Consider the following 19,969-nt stretch of genomic DNA (forward strand, 5'->3'; position numbering starts at 1 on the left):
CCTAACCTGCTGTGTGTGTGTGCTACAAAAGTACATTTTGACAAATGCTGAACCCTTCTCAGCAAAACTGGGCAGTTTTGTACTTTTTGATCTGTACCTCTCTAATTAAGGGCCCAGAGGAAACACACTGACCAAACCTAAGGTTCTTACCCTCTCGCTCTCTCTTTCTCTCACACCTAATTCCTAACCCTAATTATAACCCCTTACCCTTACACTAACCCTAATTCTAACCCTAAACCTAACCCCTGATCTTAAAATAGCCATTGTCCTCATGGGGTTGTGGGAAAAGACCCCATTAGGGAAAATGTTCCTTGTTTTACTAACCCCCAAAGTCCCACAAGGATAGCAAAACAAGGAAAATTCCCACGCACACACACACGGTCGGCTCTTTTCCAGTGCAAATATATAGTATCACAATGTAATCAGTGAAAAGGACAAGCTTGTAAAAGGTAACACCGTAAGCGCTAAATGAACGCAATGAGCTACGCCCTGTCCCTCCGTCACTTCCGGGTCTAGTCGGACAGGGTTGTGGAAAAAAATAAGTAGTTGTCATGATATTTACCTAGCCAATCTACAAATGACAGACACATATCAAATTATACAGAGTACATTACCCATGTCAGGGCTCAAGAAGAATTTTCGAGGTATTGTGCAGCTATTTTTTGATAGACAGGAATATGTCTTATCACAAACACTAACGTTAGCTAGCTAATTGATGTTTTGACATAGCTAGCTTTACCAACTAGCATTAGCTACACCACCTATCAAGTTATTTACCGATAGCTAGCTAACGTTATTGCATTAACATTAGCCACAGATTTAGCTGGGTAAATATCGTCTCGTTTCCCAAGCTATATTTTAAGACCCATAACGTTAACTTTATGCACCGGTAGCTATCTAGCAAGGTTAGCTAGGGTGCATCACAATCAATATAGCTAGTTTATCAAGCCAATTCGCTAGTCAGCTAACGTTAACTAGCTTTAACTATCCTCATTATTGAACATCAGTGTTTTACTGAGTGATTCACCATAATATGCAGTATGATATCGAAGTTAAAGTTACCTAGATATTATCTTGCCTTTCCTGGTAGCTTGCTAGTTAACGCGAATAAACACAATATGTGCATTTTTAGGACATTGTAAATGAGCTACTATAGTTAACGTTAGCTTGTGAATTCTGAAATTGTCTTGCATTAACTAAATAGTAGCTACGGCTTCCTATGTATGCAAGGCTGGCATACAACGTCTCAGCCAAGACTGAGGTCAGGACCGTATAGCATGTATTCACAGGGTCACTGGTTCAAACCTCACTTTGATTGTCCCACCTTACAGAATAATGTGGTAGTAAGCTAACTAACTGAGCAGGTCTGTACTGTGTGTTCATTGTACTCTTTTTGCCCACTGATCCAGGCTGCTGAGTGACCTGATCAGGTGGTGTTGGCACCTTTGTGCCATCTCATTCCAAGTCCCTGAGGAACTTTAATACAGGTAGAATATTTTGTCTTCACCATCAGATGCTCCATCCATCGGTGTGTCATATATATGGCTAGTCAAGCTGTTTAGTACACTCACCCCCCCCCCCCCCCCACACACACACACACTTTCCCCTCACCCCCCCCAGGAGAAGATGAACGGCCTGTCCATTAGAGAGCTATGCTGCCTGTTCTGCTGCCCTCCTTGCCCCAGCCGCATCGCAGCCAAGCTGGCCTTCCTCCCTCCAGAGCCCACCTACTCAATGCTGCCAGACCCAGAGGCTACAGCTGCGGCAGCAGCCGGGACCACGCCTGGTGGTGCACCCCCCTCTCTGGGGGCTCCAGGTTTGCGCTCCCGGCTGGGTGGCGTAGGGGGAGACAGAGGAGGAGGGGGAGGAGGAGAGGGCAGGTGGAAGCTCCACCTGACAGAGAGGGCAGAGTTCCAGTACACTCAGAGAGAGCTGGACATGACGGACGTGTTCCTGACAAGGTCTAGCCGGGGGAACAGGGTGGGCTGCATGTACATCCGCTGTGCCCCCAATGCCAGGTGAGTGAGTGGAGGGGAGGAAGAAGAATTTAGTGAATCAATTGGTGGGCTGTGACATTTCTCTTGTTTGTTTTCAAAGAGATGGCATCTGTTTCTCTCTGTGCATAGTGTCTATCCCTAAAAATATACATCTGTGCAGGTTGTTCTATTTATAGAAATGCATGAAGTATGATAGTGTTCTATTAAATTCTATGGTTCTATTGTACAGTACATCACCCTTCTATTTTACGTTCTCTTAAATTGTACCTTTTTTTTCTCCATTTCCCTCCCTCCCCATCACCTTCTCACTTCACTCCCTCCCTCCCCCATCACCTTCTCCCCCCTCCCCTCCCTCCCTCCCTCCTCCCATCACGTTCTCCCTCCCACCATCACCTTCCTCCCTCCCCCCATCACCTTTTCACACCCCCATCTCCTTCTCCTAGGTTCACATTGCTATTCTCCCATGGTAATGCAGTAGACTTGGGTCAGATGAGTAGCTTCTACATTGGCCTGGGAACGCGTATCAACTGTAACATCTTCTCCTACGACTACTCTGGCTATGGTGTCAGCACCGGCAAACCCTCAGAGAAGAACCTCTACGCTGACATAGACGCTGCCTGGCACGCCCTGCGCTCCCGGTAAACAGCTGGTACACACACACACAGCCACACCCACTCGTCAACTAATCATCAAGACCTTTGATCAGCTGAATTAGGGGTCTTTCACACCGAATTTGTTTGGAGTGTTTTTTTCCAAACTCTCTCCCCCTTAATTTTGTTGGTTTGGACTGGTGTGAACACGCTACCCATACTCCGAAGCGCACTAAGCAACACACTGTGGTTTGCTCAAAAAGGGTGGTCTTGGTCCGTTTCGTACCAAGATGCTGTTCGCTGCAGGTGAGAACGCAGTCCGGACCAAATAATGGAAAATTGCACAGTATTATTGGTTGTTTCACTGCAAGCGTTTGATGAAATACAGCCTGCAGCATCATATCTTGATATCTCTGAAACATTCTGTGAGTATATGTAGATTAGGGGAGACGGAGACTATACCGGGGATAGGCTATTGAATATAGCCTGTTCACGCCGCAGTTAGAGGGGCTTTTGCGCTGTTTATTCCTGCATGTTGTTGGAAGACCAAAGCATAAGTAATATGAAGATTGGGTCTCACAAGTGATGGTTCAGGATAAACATAGTGCCTTCGGAAAGTATTCAGAGCTCTTGACTTTTTTTTTTTTATCCTAAGAAATCTACACACAATACCCCATAATGATGAAACAAAAACAGGTTTTTAGCAAATTAAAAACAAAAATACCTTATTTACATAAGTAATCAGACCCTTTGCTATGAGAATCGAAATTGAGCTCAGGTGCATCCTGGTGCCATTGATCATCCTTGAGATGTTTCTACACTTGATTGGAGTCCACCTGTGGTAAATTCAATTGATTGGACATGATTTGGAAAGGCACACACATGTCTATTTAAGGTCCCACAGATGACAGTGCATGTCAAAGCAAAAACCAAGCCATGAGGTCCAAGGAATTGTCCATAGAGCTCAGAGACAGGATTGTGTTGAGACACAGATCTTGGGGAAGGGTACCAAAAAATGTCTGCAGCATTGAAGGTCCCCAAGAACACAGTGGCCTCCATTATTCTTAAATGGAAGAAGTTTAGAACCACCAAGACTCTTAATTGAGCTGGTCGCCCGGCCAAACTGAGCAATTGGGGGAGAAGGGCCTTGGTCAGGGAGGTGACCAAGAACCCAATGGTCACTCTGACAGAGCTCTAGAGTTCCTCTGTGGAGATGGGAGAACCATCCAGAAGGACAACCATCTCTGCAGCACTCCACCAATTGGGCCTTCATGGTAGAGTGACCAGACGGAAACCACTCCTCAGTAAAAGGCACAACAGTCCGCTTGGAGTTTGCCGAAAGGCACCTAAAGTCTCAGACCATGAGAAACAAGATTCTCTGGTCTGATGAAACCAAGATTGAACTCTTTGGCCTGAATGCCAAGTGTTACGTCTGAAGGAAACCTGGTGCCATCCCTATGGTGAAGCATGGTGGTGGCAGCATCATGCTGTGGGGACATCTTTCAGGGGCAGGGACTGGGAGACTAGTTAGGATCGACTGAAAAATGAACGGAGCAAAGTACAGAGAGATCCTTGATGAACCTGCTCCAGAGCGCTCAGGACCTCAGACTGGGGCGAAGGTTCACCTTCCAACAGGACAATGACCCTAAGCACAGTCAAGACAAGGCAGGAGTGGCTTCGGGACAAGTCTCTGAATGTCCTTGACTGACCCAGCCAGAGTCCGGATAAACCCAAACAAACATCTCAAAGAGATCTGAAAATAGCTATGCAGCAACACTCCCCATCTAACCTGACAGAACTTGAGAGGATATGCGGATAAGAATGGGGGAAACTCCCCAAATATAGGTGTGCCAAGCTTGTCGCGTCGTACCTAAGACTCGAGGCTTCACTGCCAAAGGTGGTTCAACAAAGTACTGAGTAATATTGATATTTGTTTTTTTCTAAAACCTATTTTTTGCTTTGTCATTATGGGGTATTGTGTGGATTGATGAGAAAAAATGTACGATGTAATCAATTTTAGAATAAGGCTGTAACCTAACAATGTGGAAAAAGTCAAGTGGTCTGAATAATTTCCGAAGGCACTGTAGATGGATTTAACGTGAGCGTTTTTGTCAAACTAACAAATGACTTGCATGGACATATGGTTTTGTTTAGGATTTTTTTGTTCGATATTTGGCAATGTGAAATTAACCGGACCAAATGGGAGGCAAAAATGCAATGTAACAAATAATCAAACTCTGAATCAAACTGTAGCTCCATTTCGTCAACTGGTCGATTGTTTGGTCGATAGGCTGTTGGTCTGAGATTTGAGATTTCTTTAGTCGAGCAGTAGCAAAAAGAAACATTTTTTTTCATGTTGTATTACGAACTGTCTAATTCTCGCCTGCCTGAGTTAACTAGTCCATTGTGGAGGCTGTGGGGATGGCACAGTCCATCACTCTAAGACATGCTATTGAAGTTGTATATGTTTGTATAACATAAGAACAATGGTGCAACACAAAAAAATATATCATTTTATTACATATGTGCTTTCTTCCACGTCGGGTAGCGGTCGCTGTCCACTGTTCTGAAACATCAGTGCGCTGTTGAATTGGCACCTTTTCCTAGACTATGTTGCTATGCGCATAATACTGAATTTACCCAGCATATTGGTGGGTGTTTAGAACAATGCAGCGGAAGCAGCAGCAGAGTTGGGAGATGAGAAAACAGCCCTAGACTTAATTGTCTAAGAACAGTGAGGAGAGAGGAAACCCCAACTTAATTACGTCTGTAATCATCAGCCTAACTGTTAAATGTGCCTGGCTTTATAAACCATCCATATCTACAGAAGTAAGACAGATCCTGCTTCTGCTGCCTGTTTGAGTGTTTTTTTTAATAGCCCACTGATTTCGTAAGCACCAAGCCTCACGCAACCACATGTCAGATAAACAATTTCACAAATTTGGCCGTTTTTAATCTTTGCTATGCTGTAATAAAGGCTTTACACTTTTTTTTCATTAGAATAGCCTCTCTGGCATTACTTAATTTATTTAGCGTTGTTTACACTGTTCCAAATTGACAGAAAAACAATATTTATAACAATGATATTTTCCTGATCACCTTATTGTTATTATTACTAGTAGAAGTCGACTGATTATGATTTTTCAACGCCGATACCGATTATTGGAGGACCAAAAATAAGCCGATACCGATTTAATCGGACGATTTTTATTTATTTATTTATTTATTTGTAATAATGATAATTATTGAATTATCTGAATACTGAATTAACACTTTAACTTAATACATCAATAAAATCAGTTTAGCGTATAAAATGAAACATGTTCAATTTGGTTTAAATAATGCAAAAACAAAGTGTTGGAGAAGAAAGTAAAAGTGCAATATGTGCCATGTAAAAAGCTAACGCTTAAGTTCCTTGCTCAGAACATGAGAACATATGAAAGCTGGTGGTTCCTTTTAACAGGAGTCTTCAATATTCCCAGGTAAGAGGTTTTAGGTTGTAGTTATTATAGGACAATTTCTCTCTCTACGATTTGTATTTCATATACCTTAGACTATTGGATGTTCTTATAGGCACTTTAGTATTGCAAGTGTAACAGTATAGCTTCTGTCCCTCTCCTTGCCCCTACCTGGGCTCAAACCAGGAACACATCGACAACAGTCAACCTTGAAGCAGCGTTACCCATCGCTCCACAAAAGCCGCGGCCCTTGCAGAGCAAGGGAAACAACCACTCTAAGTCTCAGAGCGAGTGACATTTGAAACGCTATTAGCGTGCACCCCGCTAACTAGCTAGCCATTTCACATCGGTTACACCAGCCTAATTTCGGGAGTTGATAGGCTTGAAGTCATAAACAGCTCAATGCTTGAAGCACAGCAACGAGCTGCTGGCAAAATGCACGAAAGTGCTGTTGGAATGAATGCTTACGTGCCTGCTGGTGCCTACCATCGCTCAGTCAGACTGCTCTATCAAATAATAGACTTAGTTATAACATAATAACACACAGAAATACGAGCCTTAGGTCATTAATATGGTCGAATCAGGAAAATATCATCTCGAAAACAAGATGTTTATTCTTTCAGTGAAATACGGAACCGTTCTGTATTTTATGTAACGGGTGTAACGAGTGTAAGTCTAAATATTCCTGTTACATTGCAAACCTTCAATGTTATGTCATAATTACGTACAATTATGGCAAATTAGTCGGCCCAAACTGTTGCAAAAACACTGACTCTGCGTGCAATGAACGCAAGAGAAGTGACGCAATTTCACCTGGTTAATATTGCCTGCTAACCTTTATTTCTTTTAGCAAAATATGCAGGTTTAAAAATATACTTCTGTGTATTGATTTTAAGAAAAGCATTGATGTTTATGGTTAGGTACAGTCGTGCAACGATTGTGCTTTTTTCGCAAATGCGGTTTTGTTAAACCATCCCCCGTTTGGCGAAGTTGGCTGTCTTTGTTAGGAAGAAATAGTCTTCAGAGTTCGCAACGAGCCAGGTTAGCAGGCAATATTAACTATATATCCAGGTTTAAAAATATATACTTGTGTATTGATTTTAAGAAAGGCATTGATGTTTATGGTTAGGTACACATTGGAGCAAGACAGTCCTTTGTCGTGAATACGCACTCTTGACCCAAACTGCTACAGACTTATAGCTGTCCTACCCTGCCTTTCTAAGGTCTTCGAAAGCCAAGTCAACAAACAGATTACCGACCATTTCGAATCCCACCATACCTTCTCCGCTATGCAATCTGGTTTCAGAGCTGGTCATGGGTGCACCTCAGCCACGCTCAAGGTCCTAAACGATATCTTAACCGCCATCGATAAGAAACAATACTGTGCAGCCGTATTCATTGACTTGGCCAAGGCTTTCGACTCTGTCAATCACCACATCCTCATCGGCAGACTCGATAGCCTTGGTTTCTCAAATAATTGCCTCGCCTGGTTCACCAACTACTTCTCTGATAGTTCAGTGTGTCAAATCGGAGGGCCTGTTGTCCGGGCACCTGGCAGTCTCTATGGGGGTGCCACAGGTTTCAGTTCTTGGACCGACTCTCTTCTCTGTATACATCAACGATGTCGCTTTTGGTGCTGGTTAGTCTCTGATCCACCTCTACGCAGAAGACACCATTCTGTATACTTCTGGCCCTTCTTTGGACACTGTGTTCACAACCCTGCAGACGAGCTTTAATGCCTTTAATCTCCTTCCGTGGCCTCCAATTGCACTTAAATACAAGTAAAACTAAATGCATGCTCTTCAACCGATCACTGCCTGCACCTGCCCGCCTGTCCAACATCACTACTCTGGATTGTTCTGACTTCGAATATGTGGACGACTACAAGTACCTAGGTGTCTGGTTAGACTGTAAATTATCCTTCCAGACTCACATCAAACATCTCCAATCCAAAGTTAAATCTAGAATTGGCTTCCTATTTCGCAACAAAGCATCCTTCACTCATGCTCCAAACATACCCTCGTAAAACTAACCATCCTACCTGTCCTCGACTTCGGCGATGTCATTTACAAAATAGCCTCCAATACCCTACTCAATAAATTGGATGCTGTCTATCACAGTGCCATCCGTTTTGTCACCTAAGCCCCATATACTACCCACCACTACGACCTGAACGCTCTCGTTGGCTGGCCCTCGCTTCATACTCGTCGCCAAACCCACTGGCTCCAGGTCATCTACAAGACCCTGCTTGGTAAAGTCCCCCCTTATCTCAGCTCGCTGGTCACCATAGCAGCACCCACCTGTAGCACGCGCTCCAGCAGGTATATCTCTCTGGTCACCCCCAAAACCAATTCTTTCTTTGGCCGCCTTTCCTTCCAGTTCTCTGCTGCCAATGACTGGAACGAACTACAAAAATCTCTGAAACTGGAAACACTTATCTCCCTTACTAGCTTTAAGCACCAGCTGTCAGAGCAGCTCACAGATTACTGCACCTGTACATAGCCCATCTATAAGTTAGCCCAAACACTACCTCTCCCCCTACTGTATTAATTAATTATTTTTTCTCCTTTGCACCCCATTATTTCTATCTCTACTTTGCACATTCTTCCACTGCAAATCTACCATTCCAGTGTTTTACTTGCTAGATTTTATTTACTTTGCCACAATGGCCTTTTTTCTTTTGCCTTTACCTCCCTTATCTCACCTCATTTGTTCACATTGTACATAGACTTATTTTTTCTACTGTATTATTGACTGTATGTTTGTGTTGTTGTGTGTGTCGAACTGCTTTGCTTTATCTTGGCCAGGTTGCAATTGTAAATGAGAACTTCTTCTCAACTTGCCTACCCGGTTAAATAAAGGTGAAATAAATAATTTAAAAAAATATAATATTAAGTGATGTCATTATCATTAGTGGGCTTATTAGAGCAGCCTTATATACAACCGTCAAGCTGTAGACCTAAGAGCGCACCATGTTTAGGCTTAATACCATAACTTACTCATTCTCATATTTCAATACCTATGCAGGCTACTGTGTCAATCATTCATTCATTATTTCGTTCATGACATCACACAGCATACGAGTCATTCATGATTTGAAATGCAATCAAGCATTTTTTTTTTAGGTTTCAAATAAAATGACAGTGATCTTTGAATTATTAGTGTAAACAATAAATATATCGTGAATGCAATCGCCGACATGGAACGAACACGTGTCTGTTTTTAGTCTTTGCTGTAACAAAGGCTTTCCCCCCAAAAATAACCTTACAATAGACTTTCTGGTACATAATTTATTTAGTGTGTTCATTGTTCTAAACGGTCCAAAAATTATATTGTAATCTAATAGCACTTGTTTGGTACACATCAGACTTCCCCGTTACATCCTGAGCACCCATACATTCCCCCTTTCCAAGTTTGTCATCTAAGTTTCTGAGCCCGCCACAATCCAATCAATTGCGGTCGGACTCCCTCTATTAATTCATCCTTGTGACTTAATTATTTTATTAAGCAGTGTGCTTAAAGCATCAGATAGGCAAATAGTTGATTTGATTAAAACACATAGGATGTGGAAAAATATACTTTTTTTTTTTTTGAACAATCAATTGGTCGAAATAACAGATGACTCTCGGTCAACCAATATTATTTTTTGTCGGGGACAGCCCTAGCAAACACTGAATACCACAGCCAGGTCACCCGTGATACAGGTCAGGATTCGACATCCATCCATGTCTGAGGATGTTGAGAGGCGACTTGGATACTGGCCACTAGGGGCAACAGTTAGCACTGTTACCTTCAAGTAGGTTTTGCTTGAGCATTGAGGAAGGGGATGGCGGATGGGCGTAAGCATCTGCATTTGATTCCAAATGTTCCAAGTTCGAATCCAGCGATAGAATCCGATGTGTAATTCCGATTTGAGACTGTGAGAGCTTGTTGGAAAAACAAGTAGGCCTATTTTGGTTCTCTCTGTATTTGTTTACTCAGTTCTCTGTCTCTGTGCGTGTGTGTGTGTCAGGTATGGCATCAGCCCAGAGAACATCATCCTGTATGGGCAAAGTATTGGCACGGTACCCACGGTGGACCTGGCGTCCAGGTTTGAGTGTGCTGCTGTGGTGCTCCACTCCCCTCTCACCTCTGGCATGAGGGTGGCCTTCCCCGACACCAAGAAGACCTACTGCTTTGATGCCTTCCCCAAGTAAGACACACATGCACAAAGAAAAGCCATTAGAATGCTTAATTTAGATCCAGGACAAAATAAATTGTCATAAAGGCTCACTTCTTTTGGATTAAATAGATATTTAGACTCCTCACCCAAAAACCACATTACAAAACAATCATACACAAATGCAATCGCAGAAACAAGGACAAGGTCTCGTAGACTGCTTACTAACTGATTATAACCGATGTATTGCAGCATAGAGAAGGTGTCTAAGATCCCTTCCCCAGTGCTGATCATCCACGGGACGGAGGACGAGGTGATCGACTTCTCCCACGGCCTGGCTCTGTTTGAGCGCTGTCCCAAGGCCGTGGAGCCACTCTGGGTGGAGGGGGCGGGACACAACGACATAGAGCTCTACAGCCAATACCTGGAGAGACTACGGCGCTTCATCAACCAAGACCTGGCTGCAGCACATGCCTGAGAGAGGAGGAGAGGGTGTGTGTGTGTCTGTGTGTGTGTGTTTTAGCTCTGTGTGTGCGTGTGTCTGTAAGGAGCTGTACAAAGTCATCAACCTACAGTACCCGAAGAGGAGCATCCAGTATGCTGTAAATCTGTGAGTGCGTTGAGGGTATGTGTGTTGATTCATGGAAATGAATGACCTCTTGACATGGACACAACTGTCCGACTTTGGATACGTGTTCCTTGAGACTTCCTGAGGCTGAATATGTGTGCGCACCTACAAACTGTCTTCTCTGTGTACATACAGGTAACTGACGAAATAAAGGAAACAACAAAGTGTCTTAGTAGGGCGTTGGGCCGCCAGAACAGCTTCAATGCGCCTTGGCAAAGATTCTACAAGTGTCTGGAACACACAACCACAACCCCTTTTTAAATGTGTTTTGTCCAATATTTGTACATTTTTTTTATCCCAGCCCCCGTCCCCGCAGGAGCCCTTTTAACTTTTGGTAGACCGTCATTGTAAATAAGGATTTGTTCTTGACTGACTTGCCTAGTTAAATTTAAAAAAAAAAATGCTTCTTTGAGACCCCTCTTTCAAAGTCACTGAGTTCTCTTCTAGCTATGGTAGCCCAAATAATGGGCAACTGGGCATTTTTATCCAACTTTAAGCATGATGGGATGTTAAATTGTTAATTAACTCAGGAACCACCGCTGTGTGGAAGAACCTGTTTTCAAAATACTTTGTGTCCCTCATTTACTAAAGTGTTTCCTTTCTTTTGGCAGTTACATGTATGTATGTACAACTCAAGAGTTGAACATGCTATCTGTACGGACCTGAGTTGACATCACTCCTCCCTGTGTCTACAGTAGACAGCTGTCTGTCTGCTTTTGTATTTCTCCCCGTCGCTCTTAAGAGACATCCTCCCTCTCTGGATTGCTTTCACCAATCCAGAGAGGGAGGAGAACTGGCCTTTTTAAGAGTCATTTGAGAAATAACATTTTCTCATGCTAGTTATTTTCCGTCCACTTGCCCCTGTCCGCTTGCTAAGAAGTTAAAACAGACTCGCAGGAGAGAAGACTTTCTCATGTTATCAGAAGGTCTTCTCTCCTGTGAGTCTGTGTACTAACTTCTTAGTTTAAGGTTATGATAACTGAGTGAGGGCAAGGAATGAAGATGTACTGCGGTATTTAATCTTTGTTTGACTGTTGCCCATCCATATGATCCAATGTGTCTGAAGTCTACGGGTAATGGAGACTTTGATGTCTCTGAAGCCTTAGATGAACATAGATTTGTAGTCACAAACACATCTGGAATCAGGCTAGAAAATACTAGCAAAAAAAACAAACAAGTTTGTTTTTGTAAGGAGACCTCTATGTCTGTCTTGATAGATTGTGAATGAAGAACAATCAAGCCTATACAACAAAACCGGTTTGAGGTGTCTTTGGAAAATCTCTTTTAGTTTTCATTTTAAGGAACAGTCTTCTCTGTAGCTCTTGAGAAGATGGTTCAGTTTACTGTTTTGAGGATGGAGAAAGCAGGACTGATGATCAATTGCAGTGGATGATGTCCGCGAAGCCATCTGAACTGTCATTTTCTGTCAAAGTAACATGTTATTTCATGCGTCTTACATCATACACGTACGCAATAGTTGTTTCGGTTTGCTGCTACTTATCTGTATCACAGGACGACAGACCTTTTCTATTCCTAATGGTAAAGAAATTGTGTTATAGTGTCTTATAAATATAACACTTTTACTGACTTTCTGAGATCTGTCAGGATTACACATTCCTTAATTCACACTCCTCAATCTTTGCTCATGCATTTTCTCTCAAAGTAATAACATTTTTATAGTGTATAGCAGAGCCACAGATAGACACAGAGTTTACGGCTTGACTCAATCCTTATCACTGAGGTTCAGCGCTGTAGCGCGGTTGAAATGTGAAGGTTATTTGCGATTTGAGCCGACATACGCAGTGTTTACCGTGAATGCGGTCTCCGCAAGCGCAGGAACATTACTTGGACGTTTCTAGCGGGCTGTAATGCAGGTCTCCAGCACTACGGATTGAGTCGATCCATTACTCAAACTCTGTTTGAAACGTTGAATCATAATTAGGTTCCATAACATAGATGGAGCCAACATGAATGCCAGTTTCATGAACTGATGGTATGATATCTGTGGTGTATAGGAGCTCTTCCATGGTGACAGAATGATTCCTGTCTGATCCAAGCCGTAAACAAGCTTCTCACTGTTAGTGTGGTGCAGGTTCCACCACATCAGTCCACAAACAACCACACGGCACAAGCAAGCATGATAAGCAGGTCTTAAGTTCAGGACTATTGTACAAAGCATCCAAAGTGTAGTTAAATATAATATGTACATACAGTGTCTATTTTAGTATTGTTGACTAACTGAACTGAACTGACCCCCCCCCCCCCCCCCCAGAAAGACCTGAAGCAAGGACTCTAGGAATGATCTCGTCATAGAATACTGCAGTTACTGTCTATAATAGTACCTCTCTATTGAAGGGACAACGGCTGGTGTATGCTGAACAACACTACATAACACTGCAGTCATCCTGGGTCAAAGTGGCACTTTGTAGCCGGGCTGCTTTTCCATGATCATTTTGAACAAGTATGTATTCCATTTTCACTGTATGCTGTGTGTCACCCAACCTAAGGTGGTGGAAGTTCCTCTGCCTCTTTTTGCCAGGGTTCTAGACTTGCCAGGGTTCTAGGATGAGACTAGACCTGTTCCAGTTTTCATTATTGTACCCTAGGTGGATCTTGCTAAGAAGGTGTCTGAATATAAGGGGGGATAATTAATACCATGGTTCATTGAGACTTGAGACTGAATAGAGAATAGTCTCTCTTGACCTTTATGATAATGAAAGTGAGGTAGCGATACCTTGACGACTGTATGCATGTCTATTATTTGTGTTTTGCTGGGCAAATGTTTGGGTGGGGAATATAACTTGTGTGTGTGTGTGATGCCAGAGGACAAAGTAGAACTCAAGGCATTGCACGATATAGTGCTTTTTAAACTGGGGTATTGATTGTTTTTTATTACTGCAACTAAAGTATTGATTTGAGTTTTGTGCTAGAGTTTGGATAGGGAAAAAGCTGGGTGGGGTTAGAACATGTGGGAGTGGTTTATATATGAATATTGTACTTACCTATTCTATGTTTGTTATGATTTGTAATTTTATCTTTTAAAAAAAAAATATGGAATGACATTAATTAATGGGACTGAACCTTGACCTTTTTATTGACAATGGGGGGGAAAAAACAATAAAGAACAATTATGTACAAAAATATGAACCTGCGTTGATCATTTGTTGACTCTAGGTTGTAAAAACAAATCACATAATTTGTGAATGAATGTAGTAATTACAGTGCATTGTTCATTAACAAGTAATAATAGACTGTTCTCTCTGATAAGTGTGGAACCAACAGGACCCTGAACAGATTCTACCCCCAAGCCATACGTCTGCTAAATAGTTTGTGCAGGTAGCTGTTTGGGTAACTCTTTAACTATCTCCATTGACCCTTTTTACACCAACTTTTTTTGACTCATCACATACGCTGCTGCTACTGTTTATCCTGTTGCCTTGTCACTTTATTCCTAGTTATACAGTGGCTTGCGAAAGTATTTGGCCCCCTTGAACTTTGCGACCTTTTGCCACATTTCAGGCTTCAAACATAAAGATATAAAACTGTATTTTTTTGTGAAGAATCAACAACAAGTGGGACACAATCATGAAGTGGAACGACATTTATTGGATATTTCAAACTTTTTTAACAAATCAAAAACTGAAAAATTGGGCGTGCAAAATTATTCAGCCCCTTTACTTTCAGTGCAGCAAACTCTCTCCAGAAGTTCAGTGAGGATCTCTGAATGATCCAATGTTGACCTAAATGACTAATGATGATAAATACAATCCACAAAGGTCGCAAAGTTCAAGGGGGCCGAATACTTTCGCAAGGCACTGTATGTACAGTTGAAGTCAGAGGGTTGCATACACCTTAGCCAAACACATTTAAACCCAGTTTTTCACAATTCCTGACATTTAATCCTAGTAAAAATTCCCTGTCTTAGGTCAGGATCACCACTTTATTGTAAATCTTGATGGGGGAAAAACTCCCAACATTTTTTTTTAGATGCATGCCATCAAAGCTACAACACTAAACAATACATAATTGCACTATAACGGTGACACTATAACTGAAACAGTTCATTAAGACTAATTTACTGCCCTTTTAAAAAACATAGCTAATATGGCTGACTTGCTTAAACAAATGTGGTTTCTAATGGTGATTGAGATGTACGATGTATGGCATAAGGGAACGGCGAGTGGATAAGAGGCAATCCGTAATTTCGATTAAGACAACGAGCGAGCTAGGACGGACATAATCAATATAACTATCTGTTCAGCGCTTTTGAAATGTACAGCGACAGAATTCAGAACATGGGCTGTTGTTACAGTATTCTCCCAGTACACCAAGTCTTAACCGTAAGATAAATAAAGAGGGCATATAAGCAGACAATGAAAGCTCTCAATATTCAATGATTGCATTTCTCTAAAACAGGCTATAGGCTGAGTTATGAGTGGGAAAAATACCAAATTATTAGTGTGAGGCACATGGGCCACATGTGGCCTTACTACACAACATACAGCTTACTACACAACATACTACACAACAGCTTACTCCACAACATACACTTAATGTTACTTTCTTAGCTACAGGATACATATCTCCCTGGCATATTAAATCATTTATGCAGCAGCATACAATACATTTTGGACTCACCTTGTTGTGCTGTGCTCACTTGAACAGGAAGGTGGCACGGCGGTCCTTCTTGTGGTAAAATAGTCTCTGGATTTAAGGTGCTTTCAAGACAACTGGAAACTCTGAAAAAAACAAGGTCAAATCATCACGTCAGTGATCTTCAGATCGGAGCTCTAGAAAGAGGCCTGAGTTCCCGACTTGGAATTCCGAGTTGGATGACTGTTCAAAACATATTTTCCAAGTCTGAGCTATTTTTTTATTGCTTTGCAACTCTTGCAGTTAGCCACTAATTCCTTCCAAACACTGAGCCAATCATGACGCAACTAGAGAACATTACCAACCCCAATGCTCTGTATTTTCCTCTGGCTGCCCCACCACCACAGAAAACATTGAGCTACGCTGAAACACCTGCATTACTCAAGAAAACATAAACTAGACCATGTTTGTATGCAGATTTTTTAACTCAATGCTTCTTTTTTTTTACATTGTTTGCAAACTGATTTTGTGATACGTATTAATGCCAAAATAATATGCAAAACAGGCAACAACAGGAACAACAATTATATCTATATAGAGAGTCAAGAGTTTGGACACATTCATTCAAGGGTTTTTCTTTATTTTTACTATTTTCTACATTGTAGAATATTAGTGAAGACATCAAAACTATGAAATAAGTAGTAACCAAGGAAGTGTTAAAAAATATATTTTATATTCTTCAAAGTAGCCACCCTTTGCCTTGATGACAGCTTTGCACACTCTTGGCATTCTCTCAACCAGCTCCATCAGGTAGTCATCTGGAATGCATTTCAATTAACAGGTGTGCCTTCTCAAAAGTACATTTTTCCTTCTTAATGCGTTTGAGCCAATCAGTTGTGTTGTGACAAGGTAGGGGTGTATACAGAAGCTAGCCTTTTTTGGTAAAAGACCAAATCCATATTATTTATTTATTTTATTTATTTCACCTTTATTTAACCAGGTAGGCAGGTTGAGAACAAGTTCTTATTTACAATTGCGACCTGGCCAGTATAAAGCAAAGCAGTTCGACACATACAATGACACAGAGTTACACATGGAGTGAAACAAACATACAGTCAATAATACAGTATAAACAAGTCTATATACGATGTGAGCAAATGAGGTGAGATAAGGGAGGTAAAGGCAAAAAAAGGCCATGGTGGCAAAGTAAATACAATATAGCAAGTAAAACACTGGAATGGTAGATTTGCAATGGAAGAATGTGCAAAGTAGAAATAAAAATAATGGGGTGCAAAGGAGCAAAATAAATAAATAAATTAAATACAGTAGGGAAAGAGGTAGTTGTTTGGGCTAAAATATAGGTGGGCTATGTACAGGTGCAGTAATCTGTGAGCTGCTCTGACAGTTGGTGCTTAAAGCTAGTGAGGGAGATAAGTGTTTCCAGTTTCAGTGCTTTTTGTAGTTCGTTCCAGTCATTGGCAGCAGAGAACTGGAAGGAGAGGCGGCCAAAGAAAGAATTGGTTTTGGGGGTGACGAGAGATATACCTGCTGGAGCGTGTGCTACAGGTGGGAGATGCTATGGTGACCAGCGAGCTGAGATAAGGGGGGACTTTACCTAGCAGGGTCTTGTAGATGACATGGAGCCAGTGGGTTTGGCGACGAGTATGAAGCGAGGGCCAGCCAACGAGAGCGTACAGGTCGCAATGGTGGGTAAAGGTTCTCCTTTACCCAAATCCAGATAGCAGATGTTCTGAAAGAGCTGCAAAACCTGGACCCGTACAAATCAGCTGGGCTTGACAATCTGGACCCTCTATTTCTGAAACTATCCGCCGCCATTGTCGCAACCCCTATTACCAGCCTGTTCAACCTCTCTCTCATATCGTCTGAGATCCCCAAGGATTGGAAAGCTGCCGCAGTCATCCCCCTCTTCAAAGGGGGAGACACCCTGGACCCAAACTGTTACAGACCTATATCCATCCTGCCCTGCCTATCTAAGGTCTTCGAAAGCCAAGTCAACAAACAGGTCACTGACCATCTCGAATCCCACCGTACCTTCTCCGCTGTGCAATCTGGTTTCCGAGCCGGTCACGGGTGCACCTCAGCCACACTCAAGGTACTAAACGATATCATAACTGCCATCGATAAAAGACAGTACTGTGCAGCCGTCTTCATCGACCTTGCCAAGGCTTTCGACTCTGTCAATCACCATATTTTTATCGGCAGACTCAGTAGCCTCGGTTTTTCGGATGACTGCCTTGCCTGGTTCACCAATTACTTTGCAGACAGAGTTCAGTGTGTCAAATCGGAGGGCATGCTGTCCGGTCCTCTGGCAGTCTCTATGGGGGTGCCACAGGGTTCAATTCTCGGGCCGACTCTTTTCTCTGTATATATCAATGATGTTGCTCTTGCTGCGGGCGATTCCCTGATCCACCTCTACGCAGACGACACCATTCTATATACTTCCGGCCCGTCCTTGGACACTGTGCTATCCAACCTCCAAACGAGCTTCAATGCCATACAACACTCCTTCCGTGGCCTCCAACTGTTCTTAAACGCTAGTAAAACCAAATGCATGCTTTTCAACCGATCGCTGCCTGCACCCGCATGCCCGACGAGCATCACCACCCTGGATGGTTCCGACCTTGAATATGTGGACACCTATAAGTACCTAGGTGTCTGGCTAGACTGTAAACTCTCCTTCCAGACTCATATCAAACATCTCCAATCGAAAATCAAATCAAGAGTCGGCTTTATATTCCGCAACAAAGCCTCCTTCACTCACGCCGCCAAACTTACCCTAGTAAAACTGACTATCCTACCGATCCTCGACTTCGGCGATGTCATCTACAAAATTGCCTCCAACACTCTACTCAGCAAACTGGATGCAGTTTATCACAGTGCCATCCGTTTTGTCACTAAAGCACCTTATACCACCCACCACTGCGACTTGTATGCTCTAGTCGGCTGGCCCTCTCTACATATTCGTCGCCAGACCCACTGGCTCCAGGTCATCTACAAGTCCATGCTAGGTAAAGCTCCACCTTATCTCAGTTCACTGGTCACGATGGCCGTAGCACGCGCTCCAGCAGGTGTATCTCACTGATCATCCATAAAGCCAACACCTCATTTGGCCGCCTTTCGTTCCAGTACTCTGCTGCCTGTGACTGGAACGAATTGCAAAAATCCCTGAAGTTGGAGACTTTTATCTCCCTCACCAACTTCAAACATGTGCTATCTGAGCAGCTAACCGATCGCTGCAGCTGTACATAGTCTATTGGTAAATAACCCACCCATTTTCACCTACCTCATCCCCACACTGTTTTTATTTATTTACTTTTCTGCTCTTTTGCACACCAGCATCTCTACCTGTACATGACCATCTGATCATTTATCACTCCAGTGCTAATCTGCAAGGTTGTAATTATTCGCCTACCTCCTCATGCCTTTTGCACACAATGTATATAGACTCGCCTTTTTTGTACTGTGTTATTGACTTGATAATTGTTTACTCCATGTGTAACTTTGTGTTGTCTGCTCACACTGCTAAGCTTTATCTTGGCCAGGTCGCAGTTGCAAATGAGAACTTGTTCTCAACTAGCCTACCTGGTTAAATAAAGGTGAAATAAAAAAAATAAAAGTATATGGGGCTTTGGTGACAAAACGGATTGCACTGTGATAGACTGCATCCAATTTGTTGAGTAGGGTATTGGAGGCTATTTTGTAAATGACATCGCCAAAGTTGAGGATTAGTTGGATGGTCAGTTTTACAAGATTATTTACAAGACTCTGTGGAGTGTATTTACACTCTCCTGTAAGCCCAGCTCTGTGGAGTGTATGGCTTAAAGTGGTCCTAAAGACAGATACTCCAATCTCCGCTTTGCAGCTCCTTCAGGGTTATCTTTGGCCTCTATGTTGTATCTCTGATTAATTCCCTCCTTGCCTGGTCTGTGAGTTTTGGTGGGTGGCCCTCTCTTGGCAGGTTTGTTGTGGTGCCGTCGTCTTTCCATTTTTTAATAATGGATTTAATGGTGCTTCGTGGGATGTTCAAACTTTCTGATATTTTTTTATAACCCAACCCTGATCTGTACTTCTCCACAACTCTGTCCCTGACCTGTTTGGAGAGCTCCTTGGTCTTCATGGTGCCGCTTGCTTGGTGGTGCTACTTGCTTAGTAGTGTTGCAGACTGTGGGGCCTTTCAGAACAGGAGCATATGTACTGACAGATCATGTCACACTTAGATTGCACACAGGTGGACTATATTTAACTAATTATGTGACGTATGAAGGTAATTGTTTGCACCAGATCTTATTTAGGGGCTTCATAGCAAAGGGGGTGAATACATAGAGAACATTACCAACCCCGATGCTCTGTATTTTCCGCTGGCTGTGCAACTGGGTACTGGACTTCCTGACGGGCCGCCCCCAGGTGGTGAGGGTAGGCAACAACATCTCCACCCCGCTGATCCTCAACACTGGGGCCCCACAAGGGTGCGTTCTGAGCCCTCTCCTGTACTCCCTGTTCACCCACGACTGCATGGCCACGCA

The 19,969-nt window shown here is 42.7% G+C and overlaps 1 protein-coding gene across 4 annotated transcripts; it reads left to right on the forward strand.

Annotated features, from left to right (window-relative positions):
- The first annotated feature begins 512 nt into the window (after window positions 1-512).
- Window positions 513-13,975, forward strand: LOC135558940 (alpha/beta hydrolase domain-containing protein 17A-like). 4 transcript variants are annotated; one of them, XR_010458418.1, is made up of 6 exons: window positions 513-644; window positions 1,410-2,018; window positions 2,441-2,635; window positions 10,058-10,237; window positions 10,457-10,814; window positions 13,188-13,975. XR_010458418.1 is itself a non-coding variant. In XM_064993176.1 (6 exons), exons 3-6 carry the CDS (start codon window positions 1,627-1,629, stop codon window positions 10,680-10,682), a joined length of 993 nt encoding a protein of 330 aa, XP_064849248.1. In that variant the 5' UTR covers window positions 513-644; window positions 1,410-1,487; window positions 1,621-1,626; the 3' UTR covers window positions 10,683-13,094. The 4 variants fall into 4 exon arrangements, 2 of the variants coding, with proteins under 2 accessions (XP_064849248.1, XP_064849247.1); XR_010458419.1 differs by lacking the exon at window positions 13,188-13,975 and adding an exon at window positions 10,968-13,094; XM_064993176.1 differs by lacking the exon at window positions 13,188-13,975 and having other exon boundaries at window positions 1,410-1,487; window positions 1,621-2,018; window positions 10,457-13,094.
- Window positions 13,976-19,969: the final 5,994 nt, after the last annotated feature.

This window comes from Oncorhynchus masou, chromosome 17 (genome assembly GCF_036934945.1).
Source record: "Oncorhynchus masou masou isolate Uvic2021 chromosome 17, UVic_Omas_1.1, whole genome shotgun sequence".
Taxonomy (NCBI): domain Eukaryota; kingdom Metazoa; phylum Chordata; class Actinopteri; order Salmoniformes; family Salmonidae; genus Oncorhynchus; species Oncorhynchus masou.